Source organism: Eptatretus burgeri, chromosome 1 (genome assembly GCF_056783735.1).
Source record: "Eptatretus burgeri isolate ZD-2024b chromosome 1, Ebu_testis_v1, whole genome shotgun sequence".
NCBI classification, from domain to species: Eukaryota; Metazoa; Chordata; class Myxini; order Myxiniformes; family Myxinidae; genus Eptatretus; species Eptatretus burgeri.
This window is the reverse complement of record NC_140961.1, coordinates 94,815,296-94,835,909: the sequence shown is the minus strand read 5'-3', so window position 1 is coordinate 94,835,909 and position 20,614 is coordinate 94,815,296. Positions and strand designations below refer to the sequence as shown.

General features: G+C 46.3%; 1 protein-coding gene across 1 annotated transcript in view; it reads right to left on the bottom strand.

Moving 5' to 3' along the window:
* Nucleotides 1–20,614, bottom strand: part of ASH2L (ASH2 like, histone lysine methyltransferase complex subunit) — a 66,290-nt gene that overhangs the window by 22,838 nt on the left and 22,838 nt on the right. Inside the window, exons 8-9 of the mRNA XM_085891948.1 lie at nt 13,339–13,434; nt 12,954–13,029 (exon numbers count right to left, since the gene is read on the bottom strand). Coding sequence (XP_085748074.1) covers nt 12,954–13,029; nt 13,339–13,434 — 172 coding nt within the window. The remainder of the gene's footprint in view (nt 1–12,953; nt 13,030–13,338; nt 13,435–20,614) is intronic.

Below are 20,614 nucleotides of genomic sequence, written 5' to 3'. Positions count from 1 at the left end.
ATTTGTGTGACCCCCTTGACCTTTGACCCCCAACCGCTGCCTTGGGTGACAAAAGTACTATACCATGTGTCATGTTAGAGGATGGGGAATTTAATTTTGAACATTTTGGAGTTAATTTGCTGTAAATCAAAACAAAATTGACAATTTAATCGCGAAAAAACGATTTTGACCTTTTTGTGACCTTGACCTTAACCTTTGATCCGATCGCTCCCAAAATCTAATCGATTTGTCCTCTCATGATGCCAAACACATCCACAAAATTTCATGACAATCTGCGAAGTGGTTTTTGTGTAATGTTGTCCACAACGCTTCCCAATCAAAAACTCCATTTTGGTGACCCCCTTGACCTTTGACTTCCACAGACTAACTAGGGTTGCAAACTATACCATACGCTATATCAGTGGATAGGGATTTGAATACTGAACATTTTGGACTTAATTTGATGTAAATAGGAACAAAATTGACACTTTAATCGCAAAAATAACGATTTCGACCTTTTTGTGACCTTGACCTTGACCTTTGATCCGATCGCTCCCAAAATCTAATCGATTTGTCCTCTCATGATGTCAAACAAGTCCACAAAATTTCATGACAATCTGCTAAGTGGTTTTTGCGTAATGTTGTCCACGGCGCTGCCCAATGAAAAATGCTTTGTGGTGACCCCCTTGACCTTTGACCCCCAACCGCTACCTAGGGTAATTACGCCACACTTTCATGTGGCATAGCCTAGAATGTAGAATTGAGTAATGAACATTTTGGTGTTGGTTTTATCTCGTTCGGATAAAAATTGACCGCGTTATGACGAAAAAACGATTCTGACCTTTTCGTGACCGTGACCTTGACCTTTAATCCGATTGCTCCCAAAAGCTTCGCCTGGCGTCCTTGAGTAACTGCACATCATCTCTGAAAATTTCATGCAAATCGGTCCAGCAGTTTTTGCGCAATGTTGTCCGCACACATATTTACCAATAAATAAATACACAGGGGTCAATACAATACCTTCGTCAAACGAAGTTTGCGAAGGTAATAAAGTTATTGGAGCATGGAATGAAGGTATTGGAAAGGGTGTTGGAGAAGAGGATAAGGAAGAAGGAAAAGATTGACGAAATGCAGTTTGGATTTATTCCAGGAAGAGGAACAACAGATGCAATTTTTATTGTAAGGCAGTTGCAGGAGAAGTACATGGAGAAGAGGAAGAAGTTGTTCTTTGGGTTTGTTGATCTGGAGAAAGCATTTGATCGGGTTCCACGCGAAGTAATGACATGGGCATTGAGGAAGTTAGGAGTGGAGGAATGGTTCATCAGAGTGGTGATGGCAATGTACAAGAGAGCGCGCACAGCTGTGAGGACAAAGGACGGGAACAGTGGTGAGTTTGAAGTGAAGGTGGGAGTGCACCAGGGGTCAGTACCAAGACCACTTCAAATTGTGGTTGTGATGGAGGTGCTGGCTCGGATGGTAAAGGAGGGTTTACCGTGGGAGTTGCTGTATGCAGATGATCTGGTGTTGATTGCAGAGAGTATGGATGGACTGAAGGAGAAGATGAACAAGTGGAAGGAATGTATGGAGGCAAAAGGTTTGAAGGTGAATATCGGAAAGACGAAGGTGATGGCAAGTGGTAAAGCATGTGGTGAGGTGGAAAGGACTGGGAAGTGGTCGTGTGCTGTGTGCAGGAAGGGTGTCGGAGTGAACTCCATTCACAGGGGTGCAAATTAACGGCCGCCCGGTCGCCAATGGCACATAACTTTTGTGCTAATTGGGTACACAATACTGCCTTACCTGCCCGGCTGGCGAATCACCGGTAATTCCTGTTATTTTGTACAATTTGTACTCGCTTCTCTACTAGTTTTCTCAACTAGAACTACTGTTTTTGTCTGCAGAAATCACCGGTAATTCTGCGGCGGCCATTTTGTCTGTTTTCATCTCGTTCCAAATCACGCGTGATTGCGCGAGATTTGATGGTTTGGCGCGGTTTGGACGCATTTTCTCATGCCCAAGTTGGTTAAATGAGTAAATTTGGGTGAATGAGTGAGTTTCATGGGTGAGGTTAGGTGAATGAGTGAGTTTGATGAGGCTTTTGGGTTAATGAGTGAGTTAGATGAGATGAATGAGTGAGTTTGATGGGTGAATGAGTGAGTTTGATGGGTGAGGTTAGGTGGATGAGTGAGTTTATATGTGATGTCGGGTGGACGAGTAGTACCCCCACCATTATCCATCAGCCACAACCCCCTCCACCCCATCGTCCATCACCCACAACCCCCCCCCCCCCATCGTCCATCAGCCACAATCACCACCCCATCACCCACAAAAATGCCCCTCCAGCACTACTCACAGCCCCCCTGCCCCCCAATCACCCACACAACAAAGGTCCCCCCCATCACCCACAACCTCCTCCTGCCTGCATCATCCCCCCCACCCCACCCCACTCATCAAACTCACTCATCCATCCATCCAACTCACTCATCCACCCAACCTCCTCCATCAAACTCACTCATTCTGCAAACCTCCTCCATTAAACTCACTCATACAACCAACCTCACTCATCAAACTCACTCATCCAACCAACCTCACTCATCATACTCACTCATCCAACCAACCTCCTCCATCAAACTCACTCATTCTGCAAACCTCCTCCATCAAACTCACTCATTCTGCAAACCTCCTCCATCAAACTCACTCATCCAACCAACCTCACTCATCAAACTCACTCATCCAACCAACCTCACTCATCATACTCACTCATCCAACCAACCTCCTCCATCAAACTCACTCATTCTGCAAACCTCCTCCATTAAACTCACTCATCCAACCAACCTCACTCATCATACTCACTCATCCAACCAACCTCACTCATCAAACTCACTCATGTGAGTATATTAAAAGTGTTTGATATCAAATTTGTGACTTTTGTCTATATTTTATCGGGCCGGTAGAAATTCTGCTGGGCCGGTAACTTTTTCTCGACACCGGCCCTGCGGCCGGTGGATAAAAATGTTAATTTGCACCCCTGATTCAGTGTACAATGTGTGCTGAATGGGTTCATCGAAAATGTAGTGGTGTGAGAGGGTCATTAACCAGTGTGGCAGCTACATTCAAGTGTAAGGTGTGCATAGAGGGAGCCGCAGATGAAGGAATTGTTGAGTTGGATCTTGGAGATGGTGTGAAGCTGGGAGGTGTGAAAACATTTTGCTATCTCGGAGACATTCTGAATGGAAAAGGTGGATCAGACTCTACGACGGTTGCTAGAGTGAGATGTGCATGGAAGAAGTTTCGGGAACTGAGTGGTGTGCTGACAAAGAGGGGAGTGTCGTTGAAGCTGAAGGGAAAGGTGTATGCTTCATGTGTGAGGAGTACGATGATTTATGGGAGTGAGACGTGGGTAATGAACATAGAGCAGCAACAAAGGCTGGAAAGGGTGGAAATGCGAATGGTTCGGTGGATGTGTGGAGTATCGTTGAGAGAGAGGAAGACAAATGATGACTTGCGGAAGATGATTGGAATAGAGTCTGTGATGGATGTTGTGAAGAGAAACAGGTTGAGATGGTTGGGTCATGTGTTGAGGAAGGATGAAAGTGACTGGGTGAGAGGAGTGTTGGAAATGAGTGTAGTCGGAAGTGGAGGACGGGGAAGACCGAGAAAAACTTGGCTAAAGGTGGTGGAATAAGAAATGTGGGCAAAGGGATTAAGAAGGGGAGATGCAGAAAATAGGGTAAAGTGAAGAAGATTGCCATGGGGCCCGCAAGGCTAAACCCCGCTTTAGCAGGGAAAATGGCCTTTAAATGCGTGTGTGTCTTAATCAAAGCATTTTTCATTTGCTTATGGTGTAGCCATTCCACATTGAAATCCCACATACTGCACGATGTCGATTTGTACATGTTATCCTGAAGTCCCTGTGATTTTAAAAGTAAAATTACTCAGATGAAGGGACTTACGAAGAGATTTAAAAATTATTTACCAGTTTTCCAAGCACAGTAGTTCAATTTGAAAATGTTAATAAATTGTAAATGGTGATTCAATGCGATCTATTTGGAATTGTCATCTAGAGCACATTTGAAATTGTCAATCCCAAATCTACTCATAGTGATTGAAATGTTTGTGTCACCAAAAACACCTCAGAGAGTGGATTAACCCCCTCATAATACACTCGGTACCCGTGGCCGTAACAATATATGTATGTACATATATATATATATATATATATATATATATATATATATATATATATATATATATATATATATATATATATATATATATATATATATATATATATGTGTGTACACATTGTTATGGATTTCGGAATCGGATCCCACGAATGTACACAAACATTTTAGGTCCTCAGACAGTTATTTCCCGACATGCATGTCCAGGATAGACCCATCCCCATGTCTGGTGGGATTCTAACATTGACGCATTGGAGAAGGGAATAGAATGGTTTCCCTTTTTCTCTTTACGACACATTCATGCACATGAGGTAGCCGTGAGCCCAACGGAGGCTAGTCAATCCTTTCCAATCACCACCCTTTACAATCACCCTTTCCATCACGACACATTGGCTTGGTGGTGGACGATTTATTTACACCCTGGACTTGCAGGGCATTTGATTAAACACACCACGGGCTTTTCCTGAGCAGTTCTTCTGATGGTCAAATATGGATGTGGGTCATTTACCACACCCATCTCTTTCACTGACGTTGACAACCACCTCTTTCACTGACATCGACACCCACCTCTTTCACCGACGTTGACGTCCACCTTTTTCCATCGATGTTCCACACCCCATTTGGCAGCTCTATAGATGCTGGCTGGCTCTTGTTCATATCGGGCTGAATGAGGAAGGAATGATCGCGAGGTTGACAGTTGGTCACGTGCAACGATTCGCCAATAGGCAAGGTGGATTTGGCTGGTCTGCTTGAAGCTCCGCCCAGACTGGTCGCTTATAAAAAGGACGGGAGGACCATTTTTCCCCGAGAGTTTTGTGACAGCTGGGTGACAGTTGGCGAGTTGGTGACAGCCTTTCAGCTCTGACCACTGGTGACAGTTGGTGAGTTGGTGACAGCTTTACAGCCCTGACCACTGGTGACAGTTGGTGAGCTGGTAAGTTGGTGACAACCTTACAGCTCTGACCGCTGGTGACAGTTGGTGAGCTGGTGAGTTGGTGGCTGCCTTACAGTCCTGACCACTGATGACAGTTGGTGAGCTTCTCCTGATGGTGGGTGACGGTTGGACTGTTCCTGCTGGTTCTGCTCGGGCCCTGCTCTTGGCGTACCTGATTCTTGACGTCCCTGGTTCCTGGGGTGACGATGAGACGTACATTGGTGTTTGAGCCTATTTGCGAGTGGGTGTACAGCAAGGTAGGACGCTGGCAAGGGACCAAGGCACGCCCACACATTTCGGGACATTTTATTTGACGCACAACAACTTCTACCTTGGTCAGCCAAGACCGGATTTCTTTCCCCCCTGAATGATCTGCTGCGTACCCTTGTCTCATGTTTAATTGTTAAGTAAGGCATAGTGATAAGCATCTGCTCTTTGTCTGTTTTTCTATCAATGTCTGATTAATTCTTTATTTTCTTGAGATTATTTTGATTGATTTGAATTTACCTATTTCCCCGACAAAGAAATAAAAAGTTCTTTAGTTTACTTATTTTTACCTCATTAATAAATTCCTTGTTGACGTTTCAAGCTGTCCGCGCTTGTCCTTTCCTTCCATTGATCCAGCATTGTCCGAACCTAGATAGACTGGGAGGCAGTTCCCAAAAGAATTAACCTGTCATAGTCAGTCTGCACCAGCGGTAAACGCTCGGCCACCCTAATTAAGATCTAATCAAGATAAGATTGGTGCTTGCCGAGGGCGTGCTCCCCGTTCAGGTAACGTGACCTCTAGCTAAACGGCATGATTATACGGTGGACACTGAAATCGTGGTTAACTGATTGGCATTCGTGGTTGTAAAGCAACCTATGTGGCCGCAACAAAATATACATATTGTTATGGATTCGGCGGTGGTGGGATTCGCACCCTACTCTTGACAGCCGAATGTTGAAGATTCGGCGCCACTTAACAGCACCACCATCTCCGGGGTCATAACGCCGGCTCGTTCGCACAGGTCTCGGGTTACGCGCCTCAGATCACGACAGCAAAATACACCCGTGCCTTGCCAGCTGGGGAAATAGACCCCGGCTACAGACTGGATTTGTCAGAGACCGAGCGGAGTCTGCCAGTCCGTGCCCGTTTGGGTTTTATATCCAAATTGACCGGATCGTTCCTCGGCGCGGCACGAATAAATTCAAGGCGGCAAATCTCGTATAACTCAGGCAGATTTATTGGGGACACATCGGGGAACACAACACAAGCAAAGCATTCACGACAATGTTATAATTAATGTATAACCCGTTCTTAACTAGGGAGCTACGGATTACGGGTTTCGAAGGGAACCCTCGCGTGATAAACCTAAGACAACATGCAGACAAGACACAGAGTACTTGGTGATGCCTCATGGACGAGAGGAAAAGTGTCAAAGGCACGAATGCGGCTCGTGACAAGCCGATGTCAATGGATTCGAGCACCCAAGCTCAAACACACCGCGTGGCAAAATGGCGGCGTTGTCCTTTCTTTGTCGCACTGCCCACGCACGCAGCCTCAGCGCGTTCAGCCCCCGTAAGGTCGACGGCACAAGAGCGGAAGGTCCACAGTGTGCTCCAGCTGGCTTTTCACAAGGTCCAGCATACGAATCCAGGCCTGGCCTGCTCACCAGATCAGGCCAAATCGGGGTGTTGGGCTCCGCAGGCGGATCGACAAACATGTCGAGCCGTGCCGGGAGCAAAGACGGTCAGAGGCTCTGTCACAGGACTCCGGATGAACCTGTCGAGGACCTCCTCATAAAAGTCGATCGCCGACTCCCCTCATGCAGTTCCTCCTGCCTCCCTCACAAAGCAGATCGCAGACAGACACAGCCGTCCCTTACACAGCCAATCGCTACTCCCACTCGTCGTTTCTCTCCAGCAGAAGGCAGACTGACCTCATCCAGTTCCTCCTGCCTTTCGGGGCGGCCTTTTCACGAAAGCCGATCACAAAAACCCTCATGCAGTTCCTCCTGCCAATCGCCCGACTTGACGATCAGGCAGATTCACCCCCGCCTTTCCGGCGCTCGCTCTCCTGGACCCCAACTGCCACTCTCAGAGCGCTGGGCGGGGACTGTCGTCCGGAGAAGGGAAGGAAGAAGAAGAACCTCTCGGTACACCACCACTGCACGAAAAATGAACAGCCAGCTGCACCTCCCGACACACATGTAACGTCCAATTACTGAACAACCTGGCTAAACATGCATTTAATGGGGGATCTGGGCTCATGCTATATTTAAAAACACACTAAGGGCCTTTTCCGCAACAATATATGTATATATATATATATATATATATATATATATATATATATATATATATATATATATATATATATATATATATATATATATATATGTTGTTGTTCTTCTTTCGGCTGCTCCCGTCAGGGGTTGCCACAGCGGATCATCCGTTATGATCCGCATACTGATTTGGCACAGGTTTTACGCCGGATGCCCTTCCTGACGCAACCCTGGTCACCTCTTACGACACAGGGAGAAGGATTGGGTTTCGCCATGATTCTGAACTGCCCGACACCCTCTCATAGCGCGGCCCAATGCAGAGCTCCCGTCCTCAAGCGATCCTCCAACCCAAGCCTCCGAGCAGCCGGATAACAGGCGCACGCCACTACGCCCGGCCATGTATATATATATATATATATATATATATATATATATATATATATATATAGACATACATACATACATATACATATATACATACACATATATATATATATATATATATATATATATATATTTACATACATACATATACATACACATATATATATATATATATATATATATATATATATATATATATATATATATATATATATATATATACATATATTAAAGATTGGTACCTTCCGGGTGACGTAGAAAGCTGATCTTTTGCCTGCCGATGGACATCAAAGCCGGTACACAGGGAAAAATAACAGAATCGTCGGACAACATCCAAAAAGGAAAATATAAATAAATGAAAAATCTAATGCAGGTGAGCTACCCGAGAGAATGGGGAAGCACGGTTCGTATGCTGACACGTGTAAGCACACCCCAAAATATATATATATATATATATATATATATATATATATATATATATATATATATATATATATATATATATATATATATATATATATATATATTGTTGTGGTTGACGAAATTCACAAACCACCATTCAGGTCCCTTAGGTGAGATATCTCTGTAAGTATATGTGTAGTTAGGCCCAAACCCGTTGCTTAGAGGGAATAAATGTCATTCATGCGGGCTGCGACCCTTTTAGATAGCCGTTTTTCTTTTACTATCTTTATGTTGGACCAGCCGCCATTACTACCACCACCAACCACGTCTCAACAGCCATCACAAAACAACCACCAACCACAACGCCGCTTCACAACAACAACCACCAACCGCAACGCCGCTTCACAACAACAACCACCAACCGCAACGCCGCTTCACAACAGCCACGACCTTTACCGTCACAACTCGCCACCATCGCATCACCACCATACTTGCGCCACTTGTGGGCACCGATACTGGACTCGTGCAGGGCGCGCACCGAGCAGCGTGTTCAGAAACATCACAGACTTTCCGAAGAAAACGGATCAAAAACGACTCACGCCCACTTCTGTTCCGTCCTATCGGTAAGTGTGGGGCGATTTGGCCCCGCCTCCAGGGCGTTGGAGTGCGGTCACTATATGCAAATTCATGGATCAAAAAGCATTCACGCCCACTTTTCCTCGGTCCAATGGGGAGCCAGTTAGAGGTGAAGGGTCGGAGGTAAAGGGTCAAAGGTGAAGGGGCGAAGCCACGGGGGATATAAACGGCTGCGTTCGTCAGTCAAAGCAGTTCGTGGTTGGGAGTTCGCAGTTGGGAGTTCGCGGTTGGGAGTTGTTGGTGGAGCTGGGAAGAAGTGGTAGTAGTCAGAGTGAAGAGAACGGAGCTGTGGAGAGGTGGCGGGCACGGGTGCGCCTGCTTGGTGCGGGGGCCCGGGGCGCCATTAGCCGCGTGGGCAGTGTTGTGGGCACGGGTGACCCTCGGAAAGGGGCCTGGGAAACCAGCCTGCCACGTGTGCGTTTCAGGGGAGGTGCCATGGGGGGGCACTCCCCGGTGTTAGGGAGCTGGTAGGCTCGGAGGCAGTGTAGTGCCCGGGAGTGCCATAGCGGGAGATTCGGCAGAGGGTCGTGCCTGCCAAAGGGAGCCACGCGTCCCAGCCATGAGACAGTGTGAGGGCACGGAGAGAAAATTGGGGGGCGAGGCCCGAAATTGTGAGGACACCAACACAGGCGACGGGAATCCAGGTTTTTAGAACCAATAGTTTAAGCGAGAGGCGCTTGTTGAAAGCCCCGGGGTAGTTTAACAGTTAAATGGATAGGGTAGATTAGGAAGTGTACCCCTCCGCACCATCCATCCCCTCGCTCTCGTTGTGGGCCGCTGGACCCACTTTGGTTATAGATCGCTGAACTCTGGGGAGGCCATCCTGAGGCTTGAATTGGGCCTCGACACAGGACGCTAGCTCTCCCTTGTTCCCCTCCAGGAAGGGAACGTAGGGGTTGGGAGTAGGCTAGGTGACAGTATAGGTTAGCCGAACAAAGACGAAAAAGGGGGTGAGGGGACGATTTATAGTGGGGAAGTAAACATAAAAACAAACAAAAAAATAAGTTGGGGCTAAATTGGGGTTTGACAAATTAAGGGAGTGGGTATAGACAGTGACAGGCAAAGGCGATAGGTTGGGAGGGAGACCGTCGGGTAGGTCCGAGCCCGCCTTCCGAGTGGCCAGCACCACCGCACTCCCTCCACCAACCTCCACTGAACGGCAAAAGCTGGCCAGCCTCATCTGCTGGCTGCGTTGCTGCAAGGCAAAGGCCGGCCCACTTCATCGGCAGCTGTTGTTTTGCTGCAAGGCCTGTGCCGGCTGGATCGGCTGCAGCTGCTGTGCTGCAAGGCCTGTACCGGCCGGATCGTCTGCAGCTGTTTTCTGCAAGGCCTGTGCCATCGGCTGGCCGTGTTTTGCTTCAAGGCCTGTGCCAGCCACTTCATCTGCTGGCTGTGTTGCTGCAAGGCCTGTGCCGGCCCACTTCATCTGCCGGCTGGCTGTTTTTCTTCAAGGCCTGTGCCGGCCAGTTCATCTGCCGGCTGTGTTTGCCTGTAGCGGCCTTCTTCTGCGGGCTGTGTTTGCCTGATCACCTTTGCCATGCCATGCCCACTGCCCCTGTTCACCAGCCCCGTTCAATTTTGCTTTGCCCCCCCCCCCCTGTTCATTGCCATGTGCGCCAGGATCAAAGCAACAGTTTGCAAGCTGCAAGAACTGCCCTGTTGGCAGCTACAACACGGGCCTGCAGTGGCGGCCCGTGCACCGTGTTTGTGTCCATCCATCCATCCGTTGTGCTCATTGCGTGTGCCACTTGAGCTGGCACGGAGACTGCGTTTATGCAGCCCATGCACCGTTGTGGTTCACTGCGTTCAGTTCAAAAGGGAAGGCCTTGGACTGCGTGTGAGCAGCCGGACACGTTCCCTGTCACCTGCATTGTTTGAGCCAGAGACTGCATGCGAGCCGCCTGGCTCCCTGCTAACTGCTTTCTTTTTGCAGAGTCCATTGATCCTGGGCCATGGTTTAGTGTAAAATTTGTAAGTTAAGGTAAGATGTACTGTAAATATGAGTGCGCCCCCGGCATGTCTGTCTTAGCGCCGGCAATTTTATTTAAGTCGTCCGTGTGAGTGAGTTTGTTTAGGTAGTTACTCAGCCCTCAGGTTATTTATTTTGGGGACACGAATACCATGAATGTCGCACTCAGGGATCCGTAGGTAAAATGTACTAGGGGAAAACTACACATGATGGCACACGAAAATTTGACGACTCGGGACGAGTCTGTAAAAAGGGGAGGGGGTAGTGTTGTGGTTGACGAAATTCACAAACCACCATTCAGGTCCCTTAGGTGAGATCTCTGTAAGTATATGTGTAGTTCGGCCCAAACCCGTTGTTTAGAGGGAATAAATGTCATTCATGCGGGCTGCGACCCTTTTAGATAGCCGTTTTTCTTTTACTATCTTTATTTTGGACCAGCCGCCATTACTACCACCACCAACCACGTCTCAACAGCCATCACACAACAACCACCAACCACAACGCCGCTTCACAACAACAACCACCAACCGCAACGCCGCTTCACAACAACAGCCACGACCTTTACCGTCACAACTCGCCACCATCGCATCACCACCATTCTTGCGCCACTTGTGGGCACCGATACTGGACTCGTGCAGGGCGCGCACCGAGCAGCGTGTTCAGAAACATCACAGACTTTCCGAAGAAAACGGATCAAAAACGACTCACGCCCACTTCTGTTCCGTCCTATCGGTGAGCGTGGGGCGATTTGGCCCCGCCTCCAGGGCGTTGGAGTGCGGTCGCTATATGCAAATTCATGGATCAAAAAGCATTCACGCCCACTTTTCCTCGGTCCAATGGGGAGCGAGTTAGAGGTGAAGGGTCGGAGGTAAAGGGTCAAAGGTGAAGGGGCGAAGCCACGGGGGATATAAACGGCTACGTTCGTCAGTCAAAGCAGTTCGCGGTTGGGAGTTCGCAGTTGGGAGTTCGCGGTTGGGAGTTGTCGGTGGAGCTGGGAAGAAGTGGTAGTAGTCAGAGTGAAGAGGACGGAGCTGTGGAGAGGTGGCGGCGGCGGAAGACGGTCGAGGGGGTGCTCGTGTCGGATTCGGGGAGCTGCGGAGGGAGAGGCCGGCGGCGCTCGTCGCGGGACCCGAGACAGGGAGATATCCTCCTTTCCCCCGAGCATCAACAACCCCCTCCTGTTTCCCCCCGCGCTGAGATAGTGCGACAAGGGGGCCCCTTTCCCACCCCCTACCAGACACTGTCCGCGAGGCCCGCGGAGTTGAGGCGCCACCGCCGCTCTGCGTCTCATCATCAGACGGGTAGGCCCGACGCGGTCTCGGCCCCAGGCCCGCCTACCCCCCTCATCCTGGAGGGTGGTTCTTTTTCTTTTGCTTTGGGTATATGTGTTGTCGGCGCCGTCTGTGAAGTAAAATTGTATAAGTGTTGCCGTGTGCTCGGTAGTCGGATAGCTCTGCATTGTCTTCTTCTTTTATATTTGCTTTTTGTGTAATATTGTGTGTTTCTTCTCCTTTTACATTTGCTTTTGGTGTAATTGTATATGTGTGCTTTCCGTGTGCCATCGCAAAATAAATGTGAATTATGTTGAACTGTTTTCCCGTTTCGCTTCGTCTTTTCTTTCATTGAATTTCCATCTTACTTCACGTAAAGGGTTGGTAGTGGGCTGAATACGCCCGATAATTAATCGAACCGTCGGGGCCGAAGATAACACCGCTCGGTTATCCCGATAGTACGGAACGGGTCGCTTCAAGTGGCCCGTGTCCGAAGTCGACCTGCGGCGAGGTGCGATCGCCCGGTCTACCCTCCGTGTGGGTACTTAGGTAGGTCGAATTTGGCGAGCAACCCTATCCCACGCGGGGGGCCGATTGGCACGATCGTGGTGAGGCCGAAAGGTCCACCCGTGACTGGTTCCCGGCGTTAGTCCGAGAGGGTCACGACTGGATTGTCCGTCCGGTGGGCGACGTGCCGCGATTCGAGTTACGTGGCCGTTCGCACGCCGGCGGGCGCGAATCCGCAACAATATATATATATATATAAATATATATATATATATATATATATATATATATAAATATATATATATATAAATATATATATTTACACAAGCTTTGCTCCTCCAAGAGAATGAGATTACAAAATTAAAAATAAATAAATAAATAAATAAGCAGAGAAAAGCCTGGAAGCTGCAAACATTTTCTCACCATTAAATCCCGCAAGTGGTACAGCAGTCCCCACCTGCCTTGCTGACTCATATAATGGACCAATGGCAGCCAAGTCCTGAATATTAATGAAAATACAACAGGTTATGGGTAGAGGCTGGACACATTCTCATTGTTAGATCATGTTTAAGATATGTGTTTCATAATACTGACGGCTTTTTCTTTAACACAAGTTTTCCTGATACAGAAAATTGACTCTCACAGACCACCTACTGCCAAAGAACAGTACATGTCAGATTAATAAAGAGATCATCTAACTACAGCTGGCTCACCATTCACATGCATTGAAGCTTGGAGGTGATTCTAGGTTAATATAGCCAATGAGCTGAAGCCAGGACTTCATGGAAACAAAGTTGGTGAAAAATACCTGATCCAACAAACCAAATCTAGGAAAGTCTCCCTCCTGCTGTCGGCATCCCAGATCTGGTTCTTCCTTCACCAGGAACACATCTCTTTCTTTGCACTGCATAGATTCATAAACATCAAAATTCATCAACATCGAACGGAGCAGATGACCAGGATACCCATCAGTGATGTGCAAAACATTTTTTCATAAATATAAACAATCATCAAACAATCATCATCCCTCAGTGTCCCAAACCCATAATTTTCTGTACCCACCTTACTAAATCACACCCAGCTGTTCATGGACTCTGTGTCCTTTTCTTCTGATAAGCTGAAGATTTCGCAGACAAACCTTTCGCAGACATTAAATCCTTCCTCTTTACCAATGGCGTGATATCCGATCATCAATTTGGTTTCAGACAACGTCACTTGACTCTGGACTTGCTGCTTCTGCTCTCCCAACAATGGATGGAGATCCTCAATGCCAGACATGAGATCAGTCATCTCCCTTGACATATCGCGTGCTTTCGATATGGCTTTTGATACCCTGCCTTGCTCACCGTGCACTCTTCCTATGGTATCCAAGGCCATCTCCACCCATGGCGAGCAGACTTCCTCTCCTGTCGCAGCCAACACGTGGCCCTTAATGGAATGCTCATCCCTTCTTCCTGTCCACACTGGAGTTCCTGAAGGCAGCGTTCTGGGCCCTGTTCTTTTTCTCGTTTTCATCAACGATCTCTCTGACTCTGGAAAATCCTCTTTATCTCTTTGGTGATGACGCCACCCTTTGCCGTACCACCTGTCATCCTTCAGATTGGCAAGCAGAAACCTCTTCACTCTCTGCAGATATGGATAAAAACACAAGCTAGTTAAATACATGGAACATGTCTTTCAATCCTGCCAAATCTCACACTCTCACGATGTCTCTCCGAAAGACCGTCTGGACCCCCCCCCCCGCACCCCACCCCATCTACTTTCTCAACAATCCTCTTGAAGAAGTCCTTTCATTCAAGCTTTTGGGTCTCACTATCTGCCACGATATTTTCTGGGAAAGCCACATTTCCAAGCTGGCCTCCAAAGCCAGTTGCCGACTGGGCATTCTCTGTCATGCAAAGTCCTTCCTCGGCACACCTGAGCTCCTGACCATGTACAAAGCTGCCATCCATAGCCTGATGGAGTACTGTTCTCCCCTCTGGGCTGGTGCTCCTGCCTCCCACCTTTATCGGCTTCACGGTGTGGAAACCAAGGCATTTAGAATTATTAGTATCTTCCGCAACGAGGCTGTCTTTGGGTCTCTCGCCGCAGGCAGTTCGGTGGTCTTTCTGTCTTCTAGTCTCCTCTCCAGCCCTGCTCTGTCTGCTATCTGTCCCACCCATATTTCCGCAGGGCACTCAAGGTCCACCAGCAACTTCCTGGTAAAACTACCAAAATCAAGAATCACTGTTCACCTTCTTCTTTCATTCCTCTTTTTTTCCCCACCTTTGGAACAAACTCCCACACTATCTTCAATCCCACTCTTCCCTCCAGGTCTTCAAAACAGCTATTCACCACCATCTCTTATCTTCCCCCATCCAAAACCATGATCTTTTTTACCCCAACCAGTCCACCCCAAACCCACCTCCTTCAAATTCCCTACTTTCCTTCCTGAAAGTCACCGTAGTGTCCGTCTCGTTTCCCTGTGTACCCCGCCCCGTCCCTCTCCCTTCCACAGATCTCCTAATGTCTCTGTTCCCCACTGTTTTGTGCTTCCCTCTCCCACCCCTCTTGTCTCCTGCTCCCCTTGTTATACATTCTTACATTCTGTGTGTTAGCTCTTATACAAGCCTCGACATTGTATATAAAAAAACAGAAAAAAAAAAACATAACTTATGTACTGTACTTAGCACGTATGAAAATGTTTCACAAATATGTAGACTTTTAAAATAATTGGGACAAAACCACTACTCTGAACACCTCTACCCACCCAAATTAACTAATGTTTCTTTTATTGCTGTTTTCCAGAAATTGTGAAATTTTTTAACATGTTATTTTTTTTTGTATTGTTTTTTAAAATTTATTCCCCTCCTACCATTCCAAGATATTTGCATGCAAAGAATGTGAAATGATCTTCCCTTCCTTGCATGCAGAATCATTTCCTGCAAACAATGAATGCCATTTTAGTTGGGTCATCATTGTGATCTCCAGCAATGCATCAACTTATCTCTATTTGACCAAGACGATCCAAGTAAAATCGGGTATGTATCCTATTTATTAGTACAATTTAATGCATTTCTTGTCATGCCAATATACACATTATTGTTGACTTAATATTTGTCTAACAAAGGTGTCTGAGGTTCGAGCAAGGGCACTTGTAAAGGGCCCAACCAAAATAAAAGCAAATTATATTTTGTGCCATTATGTTATATCCATCCATTGGGACCATGCTCTGTGCAGAGCGTTGGTGCTGCCTAAGCAGTCTCCTTGGCTATTGGGCACAATCCTGGACGGGTCGCCACTCGGACACAGGATACCAGGAAACTGGTACTCATTTTGCCGACCTCGGAAGGTTGACAGGTAGAGTCAACCCTACCTGTTATAAAGATTTGAACTCAGAACCCTCGGATCCAAAGCCCGCCACCCTAACCACTAAGCCAACACCAGGATTACGTTATATGTTTACAATATTAATCCAAGAAAAACAATTTTAAAATATTCACTGTTCATTGGAATGACATTCTCATGTGTTTCACCAAAATAACAAACACAAGACAAAAATATGTAAACCTGTGGTTGCTTTATGGAGCTCACCCTTCACAAAGTTTACATATGCCTTCCCTCTAGATGGGGGATACAGAGGAAGGTTTAAGAGAGAGAACAAGGAATTTGTGAACATTCCTCTTGAAATGAGGAGCAATGTGGGATGAGGAAAAGCAGGAAACTGGCAAAGGAGCTCCACATGGTAGAGCAACATGAGGAAAGAAACTCGAGGAGTATGAAGCAGTGTTGCAGTGACTCGCTTTTAAGGACCACGATCATTGTCGCACGCCATTGCGCTCGTCATTTTTCATCTCCGAGCATTATTGATTGTGTGCATGGGAACGTATGTGTGTGACTGTTTTCCTGTGTTTAGAAAAACATGTCAAGATCATGTATCTTGGTCATGTTCACGACTGAAAGCTGGTGAAAATTGGTCCAGAAAACCCGCCTCTTCCACTTCCGCTACTCATGAGAAGACAGTTGTTTATATTGTGGGTACTTTCGATTTGCAAACGAATTTTCAGTGAGGTAGAGAATGCGCATATTTACATATGCTGAAGTACAATGGCGAAGCAGTGACATGGGCTACATTAGCACCGTACAGTTTACTTGAGCAAATGCAATCACTCTTGTAAAACAGTTCAGGAGAGTGATATTGATAAAAGCGATCACTCTCCTAAAAATAATCCACGAGAGCAATTTACAGCTCTCGCAGAATTTACAAACACGAGTCTCTGATGTTGTCCCTATGGATATGGATAGAAACAGTGTAGGGGTGTGAAGAAGCTGCAAAACTTGTGGAACGTCTGAATGTACGTTTCGAGGGAACAAGAGAGAAGAGATCTTCAGAGCATCTTCAATGATAACATCTGTAGAGGAGATTTAAAGTGCCTACAGAATGCAGGATGGAAAGAGGTTCCAAAGATCATGCCAAGTCGTACACTACCAGATTGACAACACGCTGCTGGATCTTAATAGAGAGAGAAAGAGGACAAGAAAAGATGACATGAGAACAACATTCCATAAATGCTGCATCGTAGCCTTGTAATACATAGATATAAGGGTTACCGGGGGAAGGTATCACCTATATGGTATAGATGGACAATGCGTTTGGAAGTACTTTTTGCTATATCGGAAATATACTTCTCCCAACTGAGGTTGGGGCAGATATTAAGTGCAAGCAGACATAACTCGGGGAGTTTTTGCAATGAAAAATAACACATTGTTCCCATTGGAAAAAAAAAAATTGAGATCTTGTTCAGGATACAGACATCAACTAAGATCTTCACATCGAAGGATACAAGCCAATCCCCAGTTTAACATGTTCTCGAAAATTTTCACTAAGAGTGGTATATTCCTTGGGCAGGAGATGTAGCAGACAGGGTGCCTCGATATAGTTCGTTAGAGTGTAGAATCATCCCCATAAATGGTTACTGTGAAAGAACAGGCAGGTCATGTATGTACAACAAAAACAACATTTGGCCCAAATCAGAACGTTGAGGAACACCTACATTGATGCGATGTGTGGAGGATGATTGCCCCTCATATGCACCACTAAGATCGGGCGATCAGTAAGAAATGCAGAGATAATGACAAGCATTTGTCCAGAGATACCATAGGACTCCCGCTCATGAACAAGACTTCTGTTCCACACTTTATCGAATGCCTAAGAGATATGAAAAGAAACAATTCTGGCTTCACAAAGGCAATTCTAAGCTCTATTAATGAGCTCCAATATCACCAGTAAACCGAGAATGTCTTTTAATCCTGAAAAATCTCACACTCTCACCATCTCTCTACGAAAGAACCATCTGGCAAATGGGCCTTTCGTTGAGAGAAAATCCTCTGATCTTTCTTTACAATCCTCTTGAGGAAGTTCAGTCATTCAAACTCCTGGGTTGCACCATCAGCCATGATCTTTCTTGGGCAAACCAGATTTCAAAGTTGGCCTCCAAATCCAGCTGCCGACTGGGCATCCTTCATCATACAAAGTCCTTCCTTGGCACACCTGAACTCCTATACACTGACAAGACCTTCATCTCCAACTTGTTAGAGTACTGCTCCCCCCCCCCTCCTTTGGGCTGGCACCACTGCCTCACATATTGCTCAGCTTGATATTGTGGAAATCAAGGTCTTCAAGATTATTGGAATCCCCTGCGATGAAGCTGAGTCTATTTGGGCTTAACACTTCACCATCGCAGACAGGTTTGTGGTCTCTCTGTCTTCTACCACCTCCTTTCTGGTCATGCACACTGTGCACTTTGTCCCCCCCACCCCCCACCCACCAAACGTTTCTGCAGGACTCACACAGTCCACAATCAACCCGTTCTGATGAAACTACCTAAATCCAGGATCATTGCTCGCATCCACTCACTTGTTCCTCTTTTTCCATGCTTGTGGAATCAACCTCCACATTCTCTTCAATGTCATTCTTCCCTCCAGGTGTTCAAGATGGCTGTTCACGACCATCCCATATCGTCCGCAATCCAAAACCACGATATTTTCTACCCTGGTTAACACCACTGAAATCCCTCCTCCATCCAATTTTCCAGTTTTCTCGATTTGGAGTTTCCTTCTGTGTCCAACTTCTCCACCCCATGCATGCATGTTTTGCATCCCGTTTTTGTTTGTTACGTCCTGATCCGTTCACTATACCAGCTCTTCCATGAGCCTCGACTATGTATACAAAAAAAAAATGTCTAAAGCCGTACTATACATCAGTTGGAAAGTCATGATCTTTCAGCTGACCCTCAAGTTGTCGATAAACCAAAGATTCAAAGACCTTACTCATAATGGGAAGAGGGGCTAATAGGGTGACAGTGAGTGGGATCAGACTTCTCCCCAGAACCTTTGTACACTGGCACAACAGATGCCAGTTTCCAACAGGATGGGAATACAGACTTCAACAGACACAGATTGGATCATTATGAAAGAAGAGAAAACATTACAGGAGAACACCTCTTCAGGGCAATTGCTGGAATCCGATCAGGACTAGTGGCTTTTGAGACATCAAGCCCCTGAATGATCTTGGCCACTCTCTTGGGTGGAAATAATAACAGCAAAAATGTTAGAGTGAGTCTGGAAGGGACAAACGAGCCAGTCCTTAATCATCAAGGGTGGAGTTTGCTGCAAAATGATCGGCAAAAAGATTGGCCTGATTGACAGAAGATGCAAGTACTTCTGGACCATTGAAAATGACAGGTATGTATGACATACTTCAGTTGAGAACACTGTTCTCAAGTCTCCAGAAATCTCTGGATCCAAGCCACTGAGCGAGGATAGAATTAAAGACAGACTCAACATACTTGAGCTTGGTATTCTCAAACACCTTTCTATTGCTTGCTTTTATTGCTTTTAAACACCGATTGCATGCAAAACAATATAGATGTTGTCAATATGCGATACATACAAGGCATCAAAAACAAAGTAGATCAATACTGTGACAGTTTTGGAAATGCACCCTGGGGGAGAACGTGCATGGACACGTAAGAGACCCGAGGACGAGTTATTTCATTAGTCTATGTGTGGGTAGACCTTTGTCCCTTGTTTGAGTGCCTCAAACCCCAAACCAAAAAAACACAGCATCAAACCAATTGGCACCAGCATAGATTAATTATTGATATTAGCAAACAAATATAACCACAAAGTGACTGACTCTCATGGCAGACAGTGCCTATCGAAAGTATACACACCCTTTCAATTTTTTCAGCCTTTGGTGCCTCCAAGATGCCTAAGTAGGTTCCATGCCTTTCTCCTTGAATGAGTAAAATCAAGCTCCTCAACAGTCTCCAGCCATCTTTGTCATCTGGCTATGTCCAGAGATTCCAAAATATCAGATGCAACATCTGGATCACCTGTAGCTTCAAACTGTTGGAGGAGTTGGTCAGTTTATGGCAACCAACAAGGTGTGTAGCATTTGCGAAAAGCATGTGGGATGTTGTTTTGGGCTGCATCTATCAGGATCTTACACAGGCTGCTATAGCTCTTCGGGATAGGGTTGAAGCTGGTGATGAGTTCGTCATCCTCTGTTCTGAAAGCCTTCCAGTTAGCTTTCCGAAAATTCCAGCGGGCCTTAGATTTGGACATAATCAACAGAACCTTTATTCCAGTGTGGAGTAATGCTGGTTGATGTTAACATCAGCAGTGCTTGATGGTAACAGAGAAACTAATTACATGTCAGTTATTTTTGACAATCTGGATCTTAGTGATGCAAAAGATCTATATCTATCTATAATTCCAGCAATGTGTGTGTGTGCGTGTGCGTGTGCGTGTGCGTGTGTGTGTGTATGTGTGACCGCTGTTTCTTGACAACCTCTGGTCCGATCTAATTGAAACTTGCCAGGTATATTGCTGGGGACCTGAAGATGTGCCTTTTCAAGGTTTGATATTAATCGGACAAGTGCTTCCCAAGTTATGGCCATTTATTTACCAAACCAATGGGAAGACACGTTGTTGCGTGGGCGTGGCCGATGGGGAAGGGAAGCACAGCCACGTTCCCCATTATGGGTTACAATGTACGGGCTTCCAGAGAGTGATGACTTCGTGTATTCTAATAATTTCTT